This window comes from Xenopus tropicalis, chromosome 5, assembly GCF_000004195.4.
Source record: "Xenopus tropicalis strain Nigerian chromosome 5, UCB_Xtro_10.0, whole genome shotgun sequence".
Lineage (NCBI taxonomy): Eukaryota > Metazoa > Chordata > Amphibia > Anura > Pipidae > Xenopus > Xenopus tropicalis.
The window spans coordinates 78102895-78121688 of NC_030681.2; the positions used below are offsets into that span (position 1 = coordinate 78102895).

The following is an 18794-nucleotide window of genomic DNA, read 5'->3' on the forward strand; positions in this document are numbered from 1 at the left end:
TTGAATCCAGAAAAAATAATGAAATGTAAGGCTGATGTAAAAGCTGGATGTGCTGCACATGTAAGCAGTGATCTTTGGCAAGGAAAGAATACAATGCACACCCTTCCTCTGCTGCTCCAATAACTGACCTTCTGCGCAACTAAAGCATGAGAACAGGATCACGAGGGAAGCACCTTTAATCCACTGAAGGTTTTTAACTCCTGAGGAGTGCTACTGTATTCAACCAGTGCCCAAGGGGCTCTGCTTGTCCTAATGTCAGTTTTTGCAGCATTTTTATAAATGCTTATTTTCAAACATGAAGCATTTTTTCATAGTTTATAATCATTTTTGTTAGCAGTGACTATCCATCAACTTGTCAGACTCATCATTAGGGGGATTATCATTATACCATTAACAGTGGCGTAACTTCAGTACAGTACCCTGGACCGCTGGGTCTGCTGTATTGTAGTCCCTCTTACCAGTACAAAAAAAGTTTATCACGTGCCACAAGTAAGGCCGATCTGGGCTGGAGGAGAGTAGGAGTGCACACTGCTAAGTGGTAGTGCTAGGCCCCCTAAACATTTTTTAGGGGTCCTGGTTAGTCACAGTTACACTACTGAACATTATCAATTTTTTCAACATTGTGAACTTTAACTTAAATTAATATGTTACAGAAGTGTCCTATTTTAGCAACTTTTTAATTGGTCTTTAAAGTTCATGGTTTTGAAATTATTTGCCTTCTGCCCCTTTCCAGTTTCCAATTTAAAATGCTATCTAGCCTATAGGGGTCACTGTGGAAAATAAATGTTGGCCTTTGAGGATATAAGTTTATTGTTATAGTTACTTTCTATTACTGTTCGTTTCTGGCCCTATCCTATATGTCTGTCATTCAAACCAGTCTGGTTGCTAGGGTCAGTGGGATTATAGCATCAAAGTAATGGCTGAACTTAAGAGCTGCTGAATAAGAACAACTCTAAAAACATAAGAATGAAGAATGTTTGCAACTATGTTGTGGGTACATTTGTAGTACTGGCCCTGGCCTTAGCAAGATAGGCCAGTAAAATACTGGCCAGGTGGCTACTTTACTTATGTGACATAACATGTATGTGTGTCCTTTGGTTGTTTGTGTGCACCGTAAATTGGATGATGCCAGGGGGCGGCCCTTAATACTAAAATGCAAATGTTCTGTTTAGGAGTACCCAATGGCACATCATTTTAAAAGAAAACTATATATGAATGAAAATGGTTTATTTAGATGAGCCAGCATTTTACATATGAACTGGTTTATGCAATATATTTTTATAGAGACATTGTTTGGGGTATAGCTTTTTTATATTTGTAAACCTTTATGTGCAAAGAAATAAAAGCGGTATCAAAGCAGCATGCACAGATGGTTATGGTTATCCCATTGTGGTAGACAGAGCTGGGCCAAGTTGGCAGGGCGCCTAAGGCAAGCCGATAGCACCTTACCCCCTCTGCTCATCGCTCCCCCCACTGCTCCTCAACACCTGCACATGTGGAGTGCAATCAGAAACTGCCAACTCTAACTCACACAGGGTCCAAAGTAGGAATATATATACAGAAAAGGTGTGTGCCTAGGTGTTTACCTACTCGAAATTAGTAAAAACTATGGATTTGTTGCACATTGCCAAAATATATGTATTGTAACCTGTAACTGCCTAAGGATTAAGAATCATGCTGTCGCTGCCAAAATCCACTGAGGACCAGCAAGAGTCAGCATGTACCAATTTATGCTGATTTTCAAGAAAAGCCATAAGTAATATATTTACTAGCATTACCACCTAACTGTACTGCATAAACTTTATACCAGCCACATAACAACAATTTTTTACCACTGTTTTAACACATGACACTTACATACTTTATACCACCCACATAACAAATCCGCAATGTGCCACCCACATAAATGCACTTTACAAACAGTACACAAGATTTATATTGCCACAAAGACCATCCATGCTTTATATCCTCTCCCCATCCATTATAGTAGAGCTGAAACAATATAAAGGCGCTATAGATTTATTTATGATGCTGCTGTTCAATGAAAGTATTGAGCTTCAATATGTTATCATTCTCTGTGATTCACAGAAATTGAATGCATTCACACAGAATTGTGTTCCATGGTGTGAAATGCCACTGTCTTGTTGAATTTGACAGTGCACAGCCATCATATGTGTTCCCCACTGTTCCCTTAAAATAGGGATTGGCTGGTATAACCACATGCTGTAAAAGTAGGTGTTCAATTTCTGCCCCAATTCTTGCCACTATTGCTACCTTTATGTAAGTAAAAAACAGTACTTTATAGGTCATGTAGACCACAAATGCCATCGCTGAAAGACTTTAACCTTTGTGCACGAAACGTAGGCTGATGCAATGGCAACAATAATGAAAGAACATGAGATTTTAAAGAACAACCTGCTTAAACAGTGGGGAGAATACTTTGGGCTTAACTATGTATTTCATATTTATTAGGAAATTAGAAGTCAGCTTGGAATTCTGTGATTTATATAAAAGCACTTAACCTACTCCCGACTGAGTTGTAATATACCTGTACTCATAAATTACATAAGGGTTTACACTATCCAGTATATAAACATGGTTGATGCATGTAATTTGCCTTGATCACAACAGACTACACTCTTATGACAATTGATTTATAACAGAGCAGTGGAAGAATGCTTTGCTGAAACCATTATTTGGGGCTAGAGGGGATAATTTAATAGCATGTGCAAAGTTTTTTCCAGTTCCAGTTAACCATAGAAATCAATCAAATCCCTTTTACTGACCTGCTATTAGAAAGCTCATACCTGGCACCTGGAGCCAACTTTGTAACATTTCTTACATATTACACTAGGTCTACAATATTATAGGATCTGGAAACAGTAGCTGCTCTATGTATCATTGTATAAAAACCTGTTCTGTGTAGATTCTGTGGGGAAGTACCTGAAAGTTGGATGAACACCAGTAATCTACTGTAAGTACTTGACATGAGTTTATCAGTTGGGTTTATGTAAAAAAGTGCATGAACATAGACATACCTGATTCTGCAATATTCTGCAAAACCATTCCCATCTCTGCATAGGCTCACAGTGTATCAAAACCCCTTGTGTCCCAGAATCCATTGTGAAGTGATGAATTCTGGTTTCCATAGTGGTTGGTGCACAGATTCTCTAGAAAGCAGAGGATTAGTCCCATAATCAATCACTTCACAATAGGGGAACTGGTCTCAGTGATCATGACTATCGTGGTTTTCTTGCCATCTGTGGAATCAAGTATGACTGTTAAAAAAAACATTTACATATATTTCTATGTAAATTATCCCAATGGAATGAGCTCATGTCAAAAGGGAGGGTATATTTTCCTTTCAAGATGAATGAAATTAGTTTTGTAGTTTTGGGGCCCTGGGCTATCATGCTGATGACTAGTAAGTGCTGTGACCTGGATGCAGGAAGTGCAAAGGTGAAGTGACGCCCTCACACAGGCTGCAAGGTGTGTCACTGTGCGGCAGGGATATATAACTGTTTCCAATAAAAAGAGCAAAGTAAATGGAACAACTGTGGAGCTGATACAAGTACTTTGCTATCTTGGCAGAGGCCCAGGCTTCCATATCATTAGGTCAAGGAACCCCCTATCCCCCGGATTTGCCCCCCTTACCACCAAAGTAAACACACTGAGACATAATGTGGCAAATTCTGTGGAGGTCACAGGCTTTTATTAATTGAAACCATAAAAACAATATATAGGTACACCCTGACCCCAGCTGCGGCTCTTATTTTCCAAACACAAAAACTATTGTGTCTCCAAAAAACCAATGTGGGCGCAATGCCCAAAAAAATTTTACCATGAAAAAATTTGAGCAGGGATCATAGGGCCGCGCGCACTCAGTGATCTCTTTTTTAAGCCCATCCCCCTGCTCCCTCGTTGTGCATAAATGTCGCTAACCAGTCTCTTGCATGCATCAGAGAAGACCGTGCAGTCAAAGTCTGATGTACACTAGTGACTCACTAAAGGTAGGCCTGCACTTCAACCAACTCATGCCCTCAGAGCGGCACTGCCGAGCCGCAGCTGAATCACTCAGTGCCTTTGACCACCACAGATAATGGTACTCCAGAGGAAGGCGAAAACTAGCACTTTTCGGCCAATTAGCGCTACGAGAAAAATTCCTTCGTGACCCCTTCTTGGCGATCAGTCGCAATGACCCTGGAGCACCGTCTTCACAACTGGATCAGCTTACCTAGGGAGGGAGGGTGGGAAACAAGAGACAAGTAAAAATGTATCCTTAACAAACATACATCCCATTACATGAAACAATTAGAGCAGGGATTATAGGGCCGCGCGCACTCAGTGATTGCTTTCTTAAGCCCATCCCCCTACCCAATGTGGGCGCAATGCCCAAAAAAATTTACCATGAAACAATTAGAGCAGGGATCATAGGGCTGCGCTCACTCAGTGATTGCTTTCTTAAGCCCATCCCCCTACCCAATGTGGGCGCAATGCCCAAAAAATTTACCATGAAACAATTAGAGCAGGGATCATAGGGCCGCGCGCACTCAGTGATCGCTTTCTTAAGCCCATCCCCCTGCTCCCTCGTTGTGCATAAATGGCGCTAACCAGTCTCTTGCATGCATCAGAGAAGACCGTGCAGTCAAAGTCTGATGTACACTGACTCACTAAAGTAGGCCTGCACTTCAACCAACTCATACTCCGCACTGCCGCCAACCAATGGAAAAAAGGGGAGGGGTGACACCTGTCCTTTTCCAATGGCCCCACTACCTGGCCCGTGACCTCCACCATTCATCAATAAAAGCCCTGATATTCCCAATGAACAAATCCAAACCTTCCCTGGACAAATGAACTCCATCTTCCCTAAACAGCTGTGTGTGAACACATGAATTTCCGCATGGCTCTATTAACCTTTCTCCTGGACTTCTCATGCCCTTGTGGGAAATGGCGCCTCTCCAACTGCGCCTTTGTATCACATCTGACCATGCTATACACTGGACTCTCTCGTCCCTTAATATATCCGTTAGGTCATCCCTCATGGCCTCAATAAGGGCTGGGGTTTTATATGCAGTAAGGTCATTCCCCCCCGCATGTACAACCATCAGATGTATAGTATTTCTGCGTGCTGCATCCAAGGCCATACCTCTCAGCTGTCCCCATCTCATCCCTCTCCTACCAATTCATCTGATCTTCATGTGTTCCTTCAGCAAACCCATCTCTTGACCTGCAACCCCTGCATACTCTGATGCTTCTGCTTCTGCTGAACGATGCCTGCTGCTGATCCAGACTCTGCCAAATTCTCCATGGACACCAATCCTCAACAAGAAACAAGTAAGAATGTATCCTTAACAAACATACATCCCATTACATACCTTGCTCTGCCTAACTCCCCTCCCCTGCCCCCTCCCCTCTCCCCTCTCCCCTCTCCTCTTCCCTCTCCCCTCTCCCCTCTCCCCTCTCCTTTCCTCCACTGCTCACCCTTCTATTGTAAAAACCTGTTTAGCCCCCAGCTTCCTTCTGACCTAAGGACACATATTTGCTACACACAAGCATGCACCGTGATATATGTATAATTGCCCAGAGACACAAATCCCTTCTTTATACATATGCTTCAACAAGCATTTTTAGAACACTTTAACGCATTGCTATAAAATGAACAAATAAAAAGGGAGAATGTCACTCCCTTGTTCCTGGGCTCTCTGGAAAGCTCTGTGAAGTGTTTCATTGTACTTATTTCCCCCAAACCTGCTTGCGGTACCTAACTGGTTAAAAAATGAAAATGTTTGCAAAGCCTGGTGTTTTTCAGAGACTCTTGTTTTCCACAAGCTGGAGCACACACCCCCATTACGTCAGGATGGCACTGATCCCCCGCCCACTCTTCAATCTGATTTTTTTTTTTTATGTTCGGGACTGGATTGGCAGCTGAAGCCATGCAGTTTCTGTATGCTCCATCTCATTGGTTTATCCTGAAAGGGGGGGTGTTAGCCGAGTATGCCCCGCCTCCCTTCTGGCTGTTGTTTATTAGTCTGTGTAAAGAGCTGAACTCGGTGCCAGTGTGCTGGGGAGCAGTAGGCAGCGGAACGCTGGGGGACGGGTAACAACAGTGACATTGTGTTCTGAAATATCAGCATAACATCATTCTATAAGCCCCCGTCAGCTCCCAAAGCGAAGCCTGTAAGAAAGGGCAAGTGAGGTTTTTGTGTTAATAAAGCAGCCCGTGGACTAACAGCTTTGCCCATCCATTTGCCGAACAGAGCTTTGTCTGCACACTGACAGGACGTGAGGACGATGAGGTTATCTCCCCGGGCAGCTCTCTCACCTCCAGAGATCATTTGCAGCCGCTGCAGCCAGTCCTGTAACAACAAGGTAAGGAATGCAGCCCCCAGCTCTCACCTCCTTGCCTAAATGAAGTTAAAGGGACAATAGACTGCTGCCCACTTAGGGCTCTGCTGTACAAGTTGGCTATAGGGCCCTCTGCTTAGTTAAAGTCATTGGTTGGCAGAAGATGGCATGCAGGCATTCTACCTGTTTTCATGGGTATTTGGTCGCTGGTGGTACTAATTCATAATGTTTCCTTTGAATTAAACTATATGACAGTTTCGACGCATAAATCCATGTGAATATGGTATTTCTCAAAATGAACAGGTTATAAAGTATTCCTTAGATATAAATATATGTATTTTGCCACCATGCTGTAACAAAGGCACTGATGCTGAGAGGGCATGAGGTGTCAGCAGGCTGTTTGTTAGCACTAGGATTATGCTGGTCCCCCATTGATCACAGTGCGGTTACTGATTCTGGTCACTAGGAGGATAAAGTCTGTTACCCATGGAATCTGGAAGCAGAATAGCGCTGCTGCAGCTGCTCCTCTTTCCTGTGATGCTCTACTGTGCTACTGTATCGCTGGCTGTTAAGATGCCCACCTGGAGTGCCAGTCCTTAGTGCATTTTATATATAGGTGCCATAAGGAATATTTACTTGACTGCATGTTAGATTATGTCAATACTGAATGCCTACAGCTGTTCCTTTGTGCAGTGGTGATTTCTGTATCTCACTAATTTGACTCATTTGTCTTAATGCCTGTAGTGTAATAACTTTATTTAATGGGTGAAGTAAAAGGTATTACAATATATACACCATTCTCTGTTAAATCTCACAGGGCAATGGCAAAAATTGCCCCTGTCATTAAATTTGCAGCCCTGAGATAATCAGCCTGCAAAAGTTCTGGAAAGCTGTGTTCAGTAATGGATTTTTGGGCTGGGGAAGAACGATACCTGGTTGCAGTCCCTTTAAAATGAGCAGCAAACTTGCAGTGATGTTTTACAGATAGTCTGTTACTGAACTACAACTCACAGAAATGGATGCCGCAACAGATCCTAAGAGATATAATTCAGCAACTGCAGTTGTTTATGGGTTACACCACCCTAATAAACATCAATACTTATAAGTGAGTTCATAGCTATCTATTACAGTGGGCACTAATCTTTGTTCCTTGTTGGCCTTACGGAGAGTTGTTACCTTGTTGTTTTAGCATCCAACCCTCCCCTTCCTGGCCCCAGTATTCTGCTGCCTGACCCCTTCCTCTTGGGTTTTTTTTACAGGCTCAGTGAAAAGCCCAAAGATTCCCTCCCAATCCTTTTTAAGATTTGCACTCAGCCTTTTTTCATATATCAAATAAATAGCTTTTATGCTTTTGCTGATTGAAGTAATTTTCTAAGGGTTATGGCCCACTAGATGTTTCGCTTTCTCTTACTTGCAGACACCAGTGGATCACAGCAGGTCATGACCCACTGACAAGCCATGGTAGTGATTAGTTCTGTACCCACGATTACTGCCTAGAAACATATGGGCAGGTATGGCTACTTACAGCCCTCCCCATTGCTGTTGAATGATATTGGCTCTTAGCGACCCCTGGCGTTTTGATTGGAAGTGGTGGCAATCAGAATGGTTGTGTGCCACAGTATATATAGACCCGTGTTGCATCTTACATCTCTCTTTAAAAGAATAGATATTTATAACAAGGGCAAACAATGAAAAGCTTATTATTTATTGTTATGTTACTTTGCACAGGAATTGCTGCATACAATCCTTGTATATAAGTAGGAAGCGCCAAATCCACTTTTTTGGGTTTGACCGAACCCCCAAACCTTTTGTAAAGGATTTGGCCGAATACCGAGTCCAAACCCTAATTAGCATATGTTAATTAGGTTTTTGAAGGGTTACATCTTGCCATGCACTGCGTGTTAAAATGCCAAAAAGTCATATGATTCTTAGGATTCAGATTCGGTTCAGCCAAGAGCATGGATTTGGGTGAATCTGAATCCTGAACCGAATCCTGGATTCGGTGCATCCCTATATATTATTTATATTATTATATTAGATTTTGTGGTTGAATTTTGCTATACCAGCAATGACGTCTTTGTACCTTCTAACTGCCAAACAAACACCCAATAATATACAATCTTTAAAGCACCATACAAATTGCTGGAGCTACTTGGCTTGAGGGTATCTGCTGTTTGTCAGTATAGTAGCCACCCTGTGATGGCTTTTGTCTCTGGGACTTTTTGGTTGGCAGAACATGTATGGACAAGTCTGTATGAGGAAAGTGCTGCCTATACTTTCACCAAAACATCCGTTTCATGACCATGTAGGAAGGCTTTGAACTTGTGCCAAGCCTTTCGATTGTACTGCTCAGCACAAGGGCGAAGTATTCCAAGGAGGGGGAAGGAATCATCTGGGTTTTGGGTTATGATTAAAATGTAAAGATTTTATGTAGCAGTTACGTAAAATGACGTTATGTACTGTATGTATGGTATATTCTACAAAAATGTTCTTGTCTAATGAAAGATTTTGAAAGATTTGCATTGAAAGATGAGTATACAGTCTCATTTAAAGAAATAATGGCTGTATGCTTATTTTGATTGGCGCTTCCTTTTTTTATGATTGTAATCCAGACCCTGTATATATGGAAATGTGTGCGTGTGTATATGTTTTTTCTTCAGTTTGTTGTATTGAGAATGATTTAATTCTCTGTATAACTGAAAAAGCTGCATTAATGCTGAGTATTCAGTAAGCACTTTGGTGATGTAATGACTTGAGGATTTGTTGGCATGTAAATGGGTGTTACAGAGCTGGCTGGCATCCTGTTAGCACAGACAAAAGGCAATGCCTACCTGTGTGATAACAAAGACTTGTTTAGCAGAGACACTGATACAGCTCTTTGTGCTGAAAATACAGTGTGTTTTTAACCAAGGAATATTAGGGGGGGGGTGGCAAAAAAACTGAGGCTGCATCAGGATCATACCAAAGCATTCCCTTTCTTATAATCATGTCATGATCTTTCTACATAGGCAGCAATTTGTATCCCGTCTGCATATCAGCCGATGACACAGTTCTTTGTGCCTTTACATCGGAGTCGTCTTTTGTCAACAACACAGCAATGTTTATTCGCCCCACCTACTTTCCTGAGATGGTCTGAGGGAGGGTGGGATTCTTCTGGAAAGATATAGGTAGAAAACTTTCATGGAGGATCCCATTTCAAAAGCTTATATAGCAGAGACCAGTGCAGTTTAATGTAGGAAGAATTTTCTACCTTTGTTTATGGGGAGTCTATTGATTTGGAGAGCATGTTCTTCCAGAGGTTATTTAATTGGGAAATGATTAAAGCAAATGATTAATTGTTTTTTTTTAATAGATTTGTTAGTAGTTTAAACTATAGGATAGGTATGGGCTGCACTTAGCATTTTGCCTCTTAAAAGTAACATACACTAAATTAATAAATAGTAGTAGTTTGAGCAGGTATTTGTCCCCTATAGGTGGTGTATATAGTAAGAGCTGTGCCGTGTTTTTAAGTAATAGTTGCCTGACCCACAAGTGTCCAGCTAGTTACATTTAAGCCATTTAAAGCAAGTGGGAGTATTTTGCTGCCCGCCGGGCTGGAAATAGCGTGGGCAGCATAACATGCATAATTCCCCCATGTGCAATTGCACTCAGTGTTCTAATATCAGTTCATCAGAAGTACTCGATCATGGGATGCCGTATTCATAAACAGGGATGCATTTACAACCAGGCTGCTTTGTGTTAGTGGATAAGCAGAGTACTCAGATAAATATAACTTTGTGGGCCAACAAGGAAAGGATTTTGAATTTCGAACTGTAATATGCGAATCAAATGACTGAAGGGCATTGTAAAATACATTTTTTTTTCCTCTTACTAGTGCGTTTCCTAATCAGGGAGTTGCGTCAGTATTGTGGCCTGATCATTTCAAGGGGCGTTTAAATTGGCAAAAATGAAAGCAGAGATTGCATATTACATGTCAGCATTTTCCAGCTCGCAACATATGCTTGCTCAGTATTCTCACTAGCAAGTCATAATGAGCATGCTCAGTGCCAGAAAGTGATTCTTAGTGCACCTTGGTATGTTATGCTGACTGTGCCATTCGTATAAAGCACCGTACAAGAACTGGAATGCAGTTGCATTGGTATCTGATTATTGTCTTTATTTCTAGACTTGTAATCAGAATAATATAATTTTTATTTTTTTTCCAGGAACTAGGAATCCGAATTCCACGACCACTAGGACAGGGGCCGAGCAGATTTGTTCCAGAAGAAGAGGTTGGTATTATATTCTCTCTAGAACTTTCTATGTAGGTGACGATAAACTTGTTTGACCTGCCAACCCAGTTAATCTAATGACACCACTGCCATATTTACCTGTTATACAACAACAATAATAATATTAGTACTGTATCATTTTTCATTATGGAAGGACATACATCACTGACAAAAAATGGGATTTCAATTGTAAATGATAAGTAATAACTTTGTACCTTTGTAGTGATACAACTACTTTGTACTATTTTTGTACTGTAACAGTTTTCTCCTCAGCAGAAAAAACTGGGTTGGGGGGGGAAGCTGCCAGCCATGCCAGTTTAAATAGAAGTAGGTAGGGCCTTGCTCTTCTGCACATACAGCATGCAGACCTACCAGCTTCAGAGTGGAGCCAGGTGGCCACGAAAAACTAAAACAGTGTCTTATTCAGATGAAAAGTATTTTGTAGTTATGTATTCAGGCTTCTGTTCTGATTTCCAACCTGCTTCCTGGTTGCTAGTGCAATTAAGCCTTAGCAACTGGATAGTGGTTGTAATTTGATGTTCGAGAATTTAACAACAACAAATGTATATATTTAAAAGTTTAAAAAAAAAAGACACAAAGAAAATCAAAATGACAAATTTTCCTAGAATGCTGTGTATTAAAATGTAATGTAATGTAAGATGAGGCATGGCACACAGGTCAATTTGGGGTACTGCATTTTTTAGCTGAACAACAGAATTACATGGTATCAGGTGAAAATTGTCTGGCATGCGCTGGCTGGCACTATAAGGCAAATTTCATAAGGGCCATTGCAGGGCAATTTGGAGCATTTTGGCCCTCAAATTTTGGCTACAAAAATGTGACAGACAAAATGCCTGAAATTGACCCGTCTGCTATTACTGTAAGAATTCATTGTTATTTGGAGACTTTATATATTGTGAATAAAATAATGTAAAGCAGTTATTGTAGTGATGACTTGTAGCACATTTCCTTTGATAATAAGCCAGAATTTTGTAGACATACCTGTGATCACAGCAGGTTTAGGTTGTAGAGTGAATTTAAGTGCATATTGCCTTGTAATGAAGCAAAAAGATAAGTGTAGCAAATGTCTCCTGAATAATTTACTCTTGCAGTGATACATTAAGCCTTGAATATGAAAAGATAAATAATCCAATTAAATGAGTGTAAATAATTCCCTTCCCTACAGATTCTGCAGGTGGGAAGTGAGGATGCAAACATGCATTCTGTGTTTGCTGAAACTTTTGCAGATTTCGGTCGCTTAGACAACATTACCCTAGTGATGGTATTTCACCCTCAGTACTTGGACAGCTTTCTGAAGACTCAGCATTACTTGCTGCAAATGGATGGCCCCCTTTCACCTTGTTATCAGCACTACATTGGCATCATGGTGAGTGTATGCACAGGATTTTGAACACTTATGACAGGTACTATGTACTACTATGACAGCTGTCGCATTGCTTCCACCCGCTTCTGGTCACTTCCCATTTGTATTCAAACTAGGGATGCACTGAACCTTTTATTTTAGTATTTGGACGAATCCCTCAATCCTTGTGTATGGATTCAGCCAAATATCAATCCAGATCTGAAGTAGAAGAAGAAATTTATGAAAATAAAGGAGCATGGCAAATCTTTTTTAGTATATAGGGCTCAGATTACATTTTGCCACACTTTTGGATTCAGCCAAATCTGAATCCTGCTAAAAATCCCAAACGAAATCCAGGATTCAGTGTGTCACTAATTCAAACAGTGGGTGCCTTAGCTAGACTTTTCCTTCTTTAAAAACACAGCTAAATTGCTAAATTGTTTGTTTATATTTTCAGGCAGCATCTAGGCATCAGTGTTCCTATCTTGTTAATCTTCATGTCAATGACTTTATTCATCATGGAGGGGACCAAAAGTGGTTAAATGGCTTGGAGAATGCCCCCCAAAAGCTGCGTAACCTTGGGGAGCTAAACAAGATGCTAGCACACAGGCCATGGCTCATTACAAAAGAGCACATTGAGGTAAGACTTATTTTGCCAGAATAATTGCAGTGTTAAATTAATGTAATGTTTTTATGGCAGTGCTTGATCTCTTACAGAATATAAGGTCTAATTAAATATTGCAACACTGAAAATACTTGGTATGGAGGCCACAGTGTTTTTACTGTAATTTTAGATTGAATTTGTATGTTGGGTGAATGCTGCTTGACTGAATGATGAATAATCGCTCTAAGAATCTGTGTAACATATTTTGCTTTGTATATGGTAATAATAACCACTATGTAGACTAATTCTGTGTTTCAAATGTTTCTTGCAGAAATTGCTTAAAGCCGGAGAACACAGCTGGTCTTTGGCAGAATTAATTCATGCAATCGTTCTTCTGGCCCACTACCACTCTTTAGCCTCTTTCACATTTGGTTGTGGAATTAACCCCGAAATACACAGTGATGGTGGTCACACCTTCCGCCCTCCCTCTGTCAGCAACTACTGTATATGTGATATTGCCAATGGCAACCATGGGAGTCAAGAAGGCCATTATCCTCTTGGAAGTGTAAAAGTAAGTAATATTCTGTGTTTTTCTGGCCAAATGTACTTGAAGGGATATATACCCTCCTCTTTTTGACATCAGTAAGTTGAGCTTATGGAGAAACAAACTAACCTTCCAAAAATGAATCTAAATGTGTTTAAGTACACAGACATACCTGATTTACCTTAGGCTCACACAGTGATGCAATGCCTCCCTTGCATTCTTCCTTTGTGAAGTGATGCAATTTCAAGATTTCCAGAGAATCAGTGCACCACCCACTATGGAGAGCGGAGGAACTTTGATTCCTAGAATTCATTTCACAAAGGATTACAGTGAGGAAGGGGTTGCATTACACTAGCAACTCCTATTGTTGCTTGTGAAAAAGCCATTTTGGAGTGGTTAGTCACCAGCGATAGCGGAGATCTATAGCGGGGTGACTAACTCACTCATTGGGCCTTCAGCCTTAGGGAGCTCTGTCCCTCAAGTAATATCCATCTTGGCTGGTAGATGACAAAATGCTCTTAAGTACCCTGAATTACTTTCTATAGCAATCACCTCCACTCCTGAGTTCACTTGCAGTCCTAGGGTAATAGCTCCTTGGAAATTGCATATTCAAGTGATAATCGCTTGATCCACGTGTGCATTGAGGGCAATTTTTTCAACCACTGATCTGAAAATGACACAGGTGGCAAATTGCCCCATCTACCATTACCTTAAAGATGGTGCTTCTTGAGTTTTAATTTTCAGGTGTCGTTAAAATTAAAATATGTATTGTTTCTTGCAGCTTACAGACTCCTCTTGTGAGGTTGAAGCTTTGATGGTAAAGATGAAGCAACTTCAAGAAGGAAGAGATGAAGAAGAAGCAAGTCAGGAAGAGATGACAACTCGTTTTGAGAGAGAGAAAACTGAAAGCATGGTGTTTGCTACAGGTACTACTTTGCTACAGGTTGCTACACTGCACTACAGTGCATTTGGATTTACTCAACTGTGTGAGGGAGTTTAAGTATGATGCTTAAATGCCAGTTACCAACAATTCTGGCTTACATAACAGCAATGGGGATGCTTACCCTCTTTATTTTTTTTTTCTGCTTTTATAAAAGAAGATGAAGACCCTCCCCCAGATATAGATGTTTCCCGGCATTTTGAAGATACAAGTTATGGTTACAAAGATTTTTCACGGCGGGGGATGCATGTGCCTACCTTTCGGGTGCAGGTATGAATACTAGAATGCAAGCAGTTCTTTTCAGAGCAAAGTATAAAGATCTATTCTTTATAAAGGAAAATTGATTTTCAACTTAAATCATAAACTGTTTCAACTCCATGCTGCTGTGTGACAGCACATATCATACCATTATGTTATATTGCTTGGTAGAGCCAAACAATTTGGCCACAATAGGATACTTTTATTCAGTCTGTAGATAAGAAGAAATGGATATTTTTCTGCTGGTATAGTAGCTACTGCTCTCATGATCATGCAGCTAAGTAAATAAATTTCACATACAAAATCACCTTTGCCAGGGATGTCCAGCTGGAGGCCCACAAGTCGGATGTTGCCCTCCAAAGCATTTTTATGGCCTCCCAGTTGCTCAGTGGCTCCATAGACTTCATTGTTTGACATTTTTATAGAATTTGGCCTTCAAAACCACGTAGGAAAATTAAGTTGGAGAACACTGACCTAAGCCAATGTATTGTACCATAAATTTACAGGATAAAAAAAAAATCTTTAATCTCTTTTTCTGTAAATCACATATATTTAGCTCAGAATATATTATCTTTTTGCCTTGTAAGCATTAAAGTATCTGTATTCTGGAGATCACAATAGACTACTGCGCAGTAAACTGTTAATACGTTTACAGCATTCTGTTACGCTTTTAAGTGAATGGAATGACACGGTGAACCATGAGTGAAATATCTGGATAAAGTTTGCTTCATCTTTTTAGATACAAGTTGTAGAATTAGCTTCTTTCCAGAAATTCTACTTTAGAAACCTAAATATCAGACACATGGACACAGTTTATTCAAATGCAATGTAAAATTCACTGATCCCAGGATATTTAGATGCAATGTTCTTTTTCTTGCCTACAGGATTACAGCTGGGAAGACCATGGCTATTCACTAGTTAATCGCCTTTATCCAGATGTTGGGCAGCTATTAGATGAAAAGTTTCACATTGCTTTCAACTTGACTTATAATACTATGGCAATGCATAAAGATGTGGATACTTCAACTTTAAGACGTGCAGTATGGAATTATGTCCACTGCATGTTTGGTATAAGGTGAGTGTCTACGTTTGACTGTGCTCATTGTCATTATCAAGTCTAAATCTAGGCATTAACGATAACATCTGCACATCTGTTTGGTGAGGTCTTCAGACCAGTGGTTCTTTGTCCAGTTTGGCCACCTGCACAGTGAGACAACATTAGTAGAAAACTTTAGGTGAAGGATAATGCAGTCTATATTTGACAGGATTTTTAAACCTGACCAGATGCCAATCAGACTGTTTGACACCCTAAATGTTTAAATAAGTTACTGACTTGATCTGTAGAGGGCCAAATCAGCAGCTTAATTCAGACCTTCCTCTATATTGAATTAGAATCATTAGAGATGTAAGAATTATGATGCCAGCGAGTTACGCAGCACTTTACAATAATTTATAACAAACAATAATCACACTCTATTTCATGACTGAAAGGGCTTTATGACAATTATTTCTATAAAATTCTTTAGAAAAAAAAGCCCTTTTAATAACAGCACTCAAATGAAAACAAGGCCTTTCTAGGGAGGATTTAAGAAGCTTCATGTTACGTTTTTCATATGCATGTTAAGTCTTAATGCAATTGCTTTGTATATTACAGATATGATGACTATGATTATGGAGAAATCAACCAATTATTGGATCGCAGCTTTAAGGTTTACATTAAAAATGTGGTGTGCAGTCCTGAGAAGACTTCAAAGAGAATGTATGATGGTTTTTGGAGACAGTTTAAGCACTCTGAAAAAGTAAGTTTTTGGACAAAAGGCACACATCTTGTTTTGTATGGCTAATGCTTTACAGCATATGGTTATACAGCCAGATGTATTTATAATGTAAACGGTGTGTATAATTGGAAGGAAACACAGATGAAAGGGTACAAGAGATTTTAAGTTCCAACAAAACCTGAGCTTGGAATCTTGGCATGTAGAACTTTTCCAAGAACCTCGTGGCTGAATGGCATAACTAGAGATTTGGGGAAAATTAACAAATTCACAATTGCTAGGTTAGAACCCAGGAATAGCTCCAAAATTGATTGTATTTGCTCCTTTCTCTTACGGTAGAAACAATATTATTTAAAAGGAACTCTAGGTTTATTACATACTAACAAACTGTGTTCCCAGTGTTACCTCCATTACTTGGACTATTGCACAATTATGAGTGGGCAAATTGTAACCCCCAATTTTAATTATTGTTATTCTTTATGTATATAGCGCCAACATATTTCTTGCCCCAGTGGAGCTTACAATCAAAGGCCCCCATCACATTTATACTGTGGTGTATAAGGAGCCAGTTAACCTGTATGTTTCTGGGTTGTGGGAGGATACCTCTGCAGACAAAGGGGAGAATATAAAAACTTCTTGCAGATAGTGCCCTGGCTGGGAATCAAACCTAGGACCCCCACTCAAGAACATTACTGTGCTACCTATTGTGCTGCTATGTTATTACAGCTTTTAGCTTTCCCTGACAGCCCAAGGTTGCCCTCAGGAGCTGGTAGTTGTTTTTAAAAACATCTGTAGAACTGCAGGTTTTCCAGAACAATTACCCCTTTATATGCCTTTTGGCTTCCATTATTATTATTTTTCTTCATGTTCTTTCTAACATGTTCTGTTACTCTTTACATTTCCCACTCTTAAGATTTCTTAAATATTCTGTATAGAAATATAGTTTTTCTAATATTATCCCTTTTTTCCCCTAGGTACATGTTAATTTGCTTCTTATGGAAGCGAGGATGCAGGCAGAACTGCTTTATGCTCTGAGAGCAATTACTCGATATATGACCTGATTTCTTCTACCTGACTTAAGGAAAAAAGAAAAAAAAACTACAAAAAACAAAAGAATGTTGAAGTTTCCCCAGCTCGCATGGAAACTACGGCAGCTGCCTTTTCAGAAATCCTTTGTGCCATATTTCTCATCGTATCAACTGTTGGCTTAGTACCACCGACAACTTGTAGCGAACTTGAAGTTGAATGTGTGAAGAAGAGATGCCAAGTTCTGGCCTTGTGCCACATATGCTTGAACTTTGCTTTATAATATAGCACATGTTACCTGTATATCAGGATATGGTTACAATGGTTATAATGAAAGACATTTCAAGAGGATGGACTGGGATATCCCCACCTATTTTCTCCTTAGGTGCACACAAAAATGAGATTAAGATGGCACTGCTACTTCAGTAAATGACTTTAGAGGAAGAGAAAACACGCCAAGGTGCAGGCAGCCAAATTAAGCTAAATGACAGTTCTACATGAACACTGCTATAGTCTGAGCCTAGTTAAAGAGACTTACAAAATACATTTGTGCATGCTCTAAAGCTAGCCATACAAGGCAACATACTTCCTTGCATACTTCCCAGGTTCCATCTCGCTCTTTGGCTATGTGTTTAGTTATAAGAAACTGTGAGGTTTGTTTTTTTCTATATTTTTTTTTCATAATGGTTGAAACTTAAGTTGTCTTCCTAAAAAATGTACATATGTTTTTTTGTTTTTCTTCAGTCTTCAGTAGGTATGTTCTATATTATAAAATGACTACAGGGAATGTAGAATACCTCTTGGTTATGGGGTGCACACTTTTGTAACAGTTCCAATCTTTCTTTCAAGCTGCTGCTCTGTTACTAGCAGTTGGGAACAAAGGAACACAGGCAGGAAAACTGGCTCGTGCAATGCAGACTTCCTCGTGACTGCAGAATTTTTCAGAAAAAAGGACAGCCTTTTTATTTCTCTTTCTTAACATTGAGTTTCAGATCTGATTTTAGATTCTGACTTTGAGGGAGGCAAAAGGAAAACTGTTTAAAATGGATGAAACCCATTGTGTTATGGAAATATCAACATGAGAATATGCTATGAAACTTTGTTTTTTCAAAGTCTGTCAGTATTATTGACATTTTTTTTAAATAAAACTTAAGAAACAAAATTACATCTCTGTTTATTCCTTGTGAAATGGTGTCCAAGAATTTCAGCATTTGGAATTTCGAGGTTTGGTTCATTTTAGTATGTTATAGAATGGCCAATTCTAAGTAACTTTTCAATTGGTCTTCATATCAGGTTTTTTTTATAGTTTTTTAATTTGCCTGCTTCTCATCATTTCCAAATGGGGGTCACTGACCCCAGCAGCCAAAAAACTATTGTTCTGTGAGGGTACAGTTTTGTTATTGTTACTTTTTACTACTCCTTATTCTATTCCATCTCTTATTCATCTTCCAGTCTCACAGTTACACCACTGCCTGTTTTCTATGGTAAATTGGACTTTAGCAACCATGTATCTGCTAAAATTCCTCCTCCAGCCCATTGCTGATTGGTAATTGTATGTCCAGAATTTTTTTTTATGCATGGGGGGTCTGGCCAAATAACATTACACCACTGCAGCAAGCCTGCATAACCTCTGTATACATTACACTACAGCCGGGTTATTCAGTCTGT

At 39.8% G+C, this 18794-nt stretch overlaps 1 protein-coding gene and 1 long non-coding RNA gene across 2 annotated transcripts; one reads left to right on the top strand and one right to left on the bottom strand.

The window, feature by feature from the left end:
* Nucleotides 1–3681: 3681 nt before the first annotated feature.
* On the bottom strand, nt 3682–5366 carry LOC105947405. The gene is made up of 2 exons (XR_001170831.3): nt 5147–5366; nt 3682–4234 (listed from the first exon to the last, which is right to left on the bottom strand). It is a non-coding gene; the product is annotated as an uncharacterized LOC105947405 (long non-coding RNA).
* Nucleotides 5367–6152: 786 nt separating this feature from the next.
* sesn1 (sestrin 1) lies at nt 6153–18288 on the top strand. Its single transcript, NM_001129939.1, is given in 10 exon segments — nt 6153–6369; nt 10551–10616; nt 11803–12003; nt 12437–12619; nt 12915–13154; nt 13909–14053; nt 14225–14337; nt 15210–15400; nt 15980–16124; nt 17075–18288. Coding segments are annotated over 10 exon segments (1449 nt in total). The 5' UTR covers nt 6153–6291; the 3' UTR covers nt 17162–18288.
* The last annotated feature ends 506 nt before the right edge of the window (nt 18289–18794 follow it).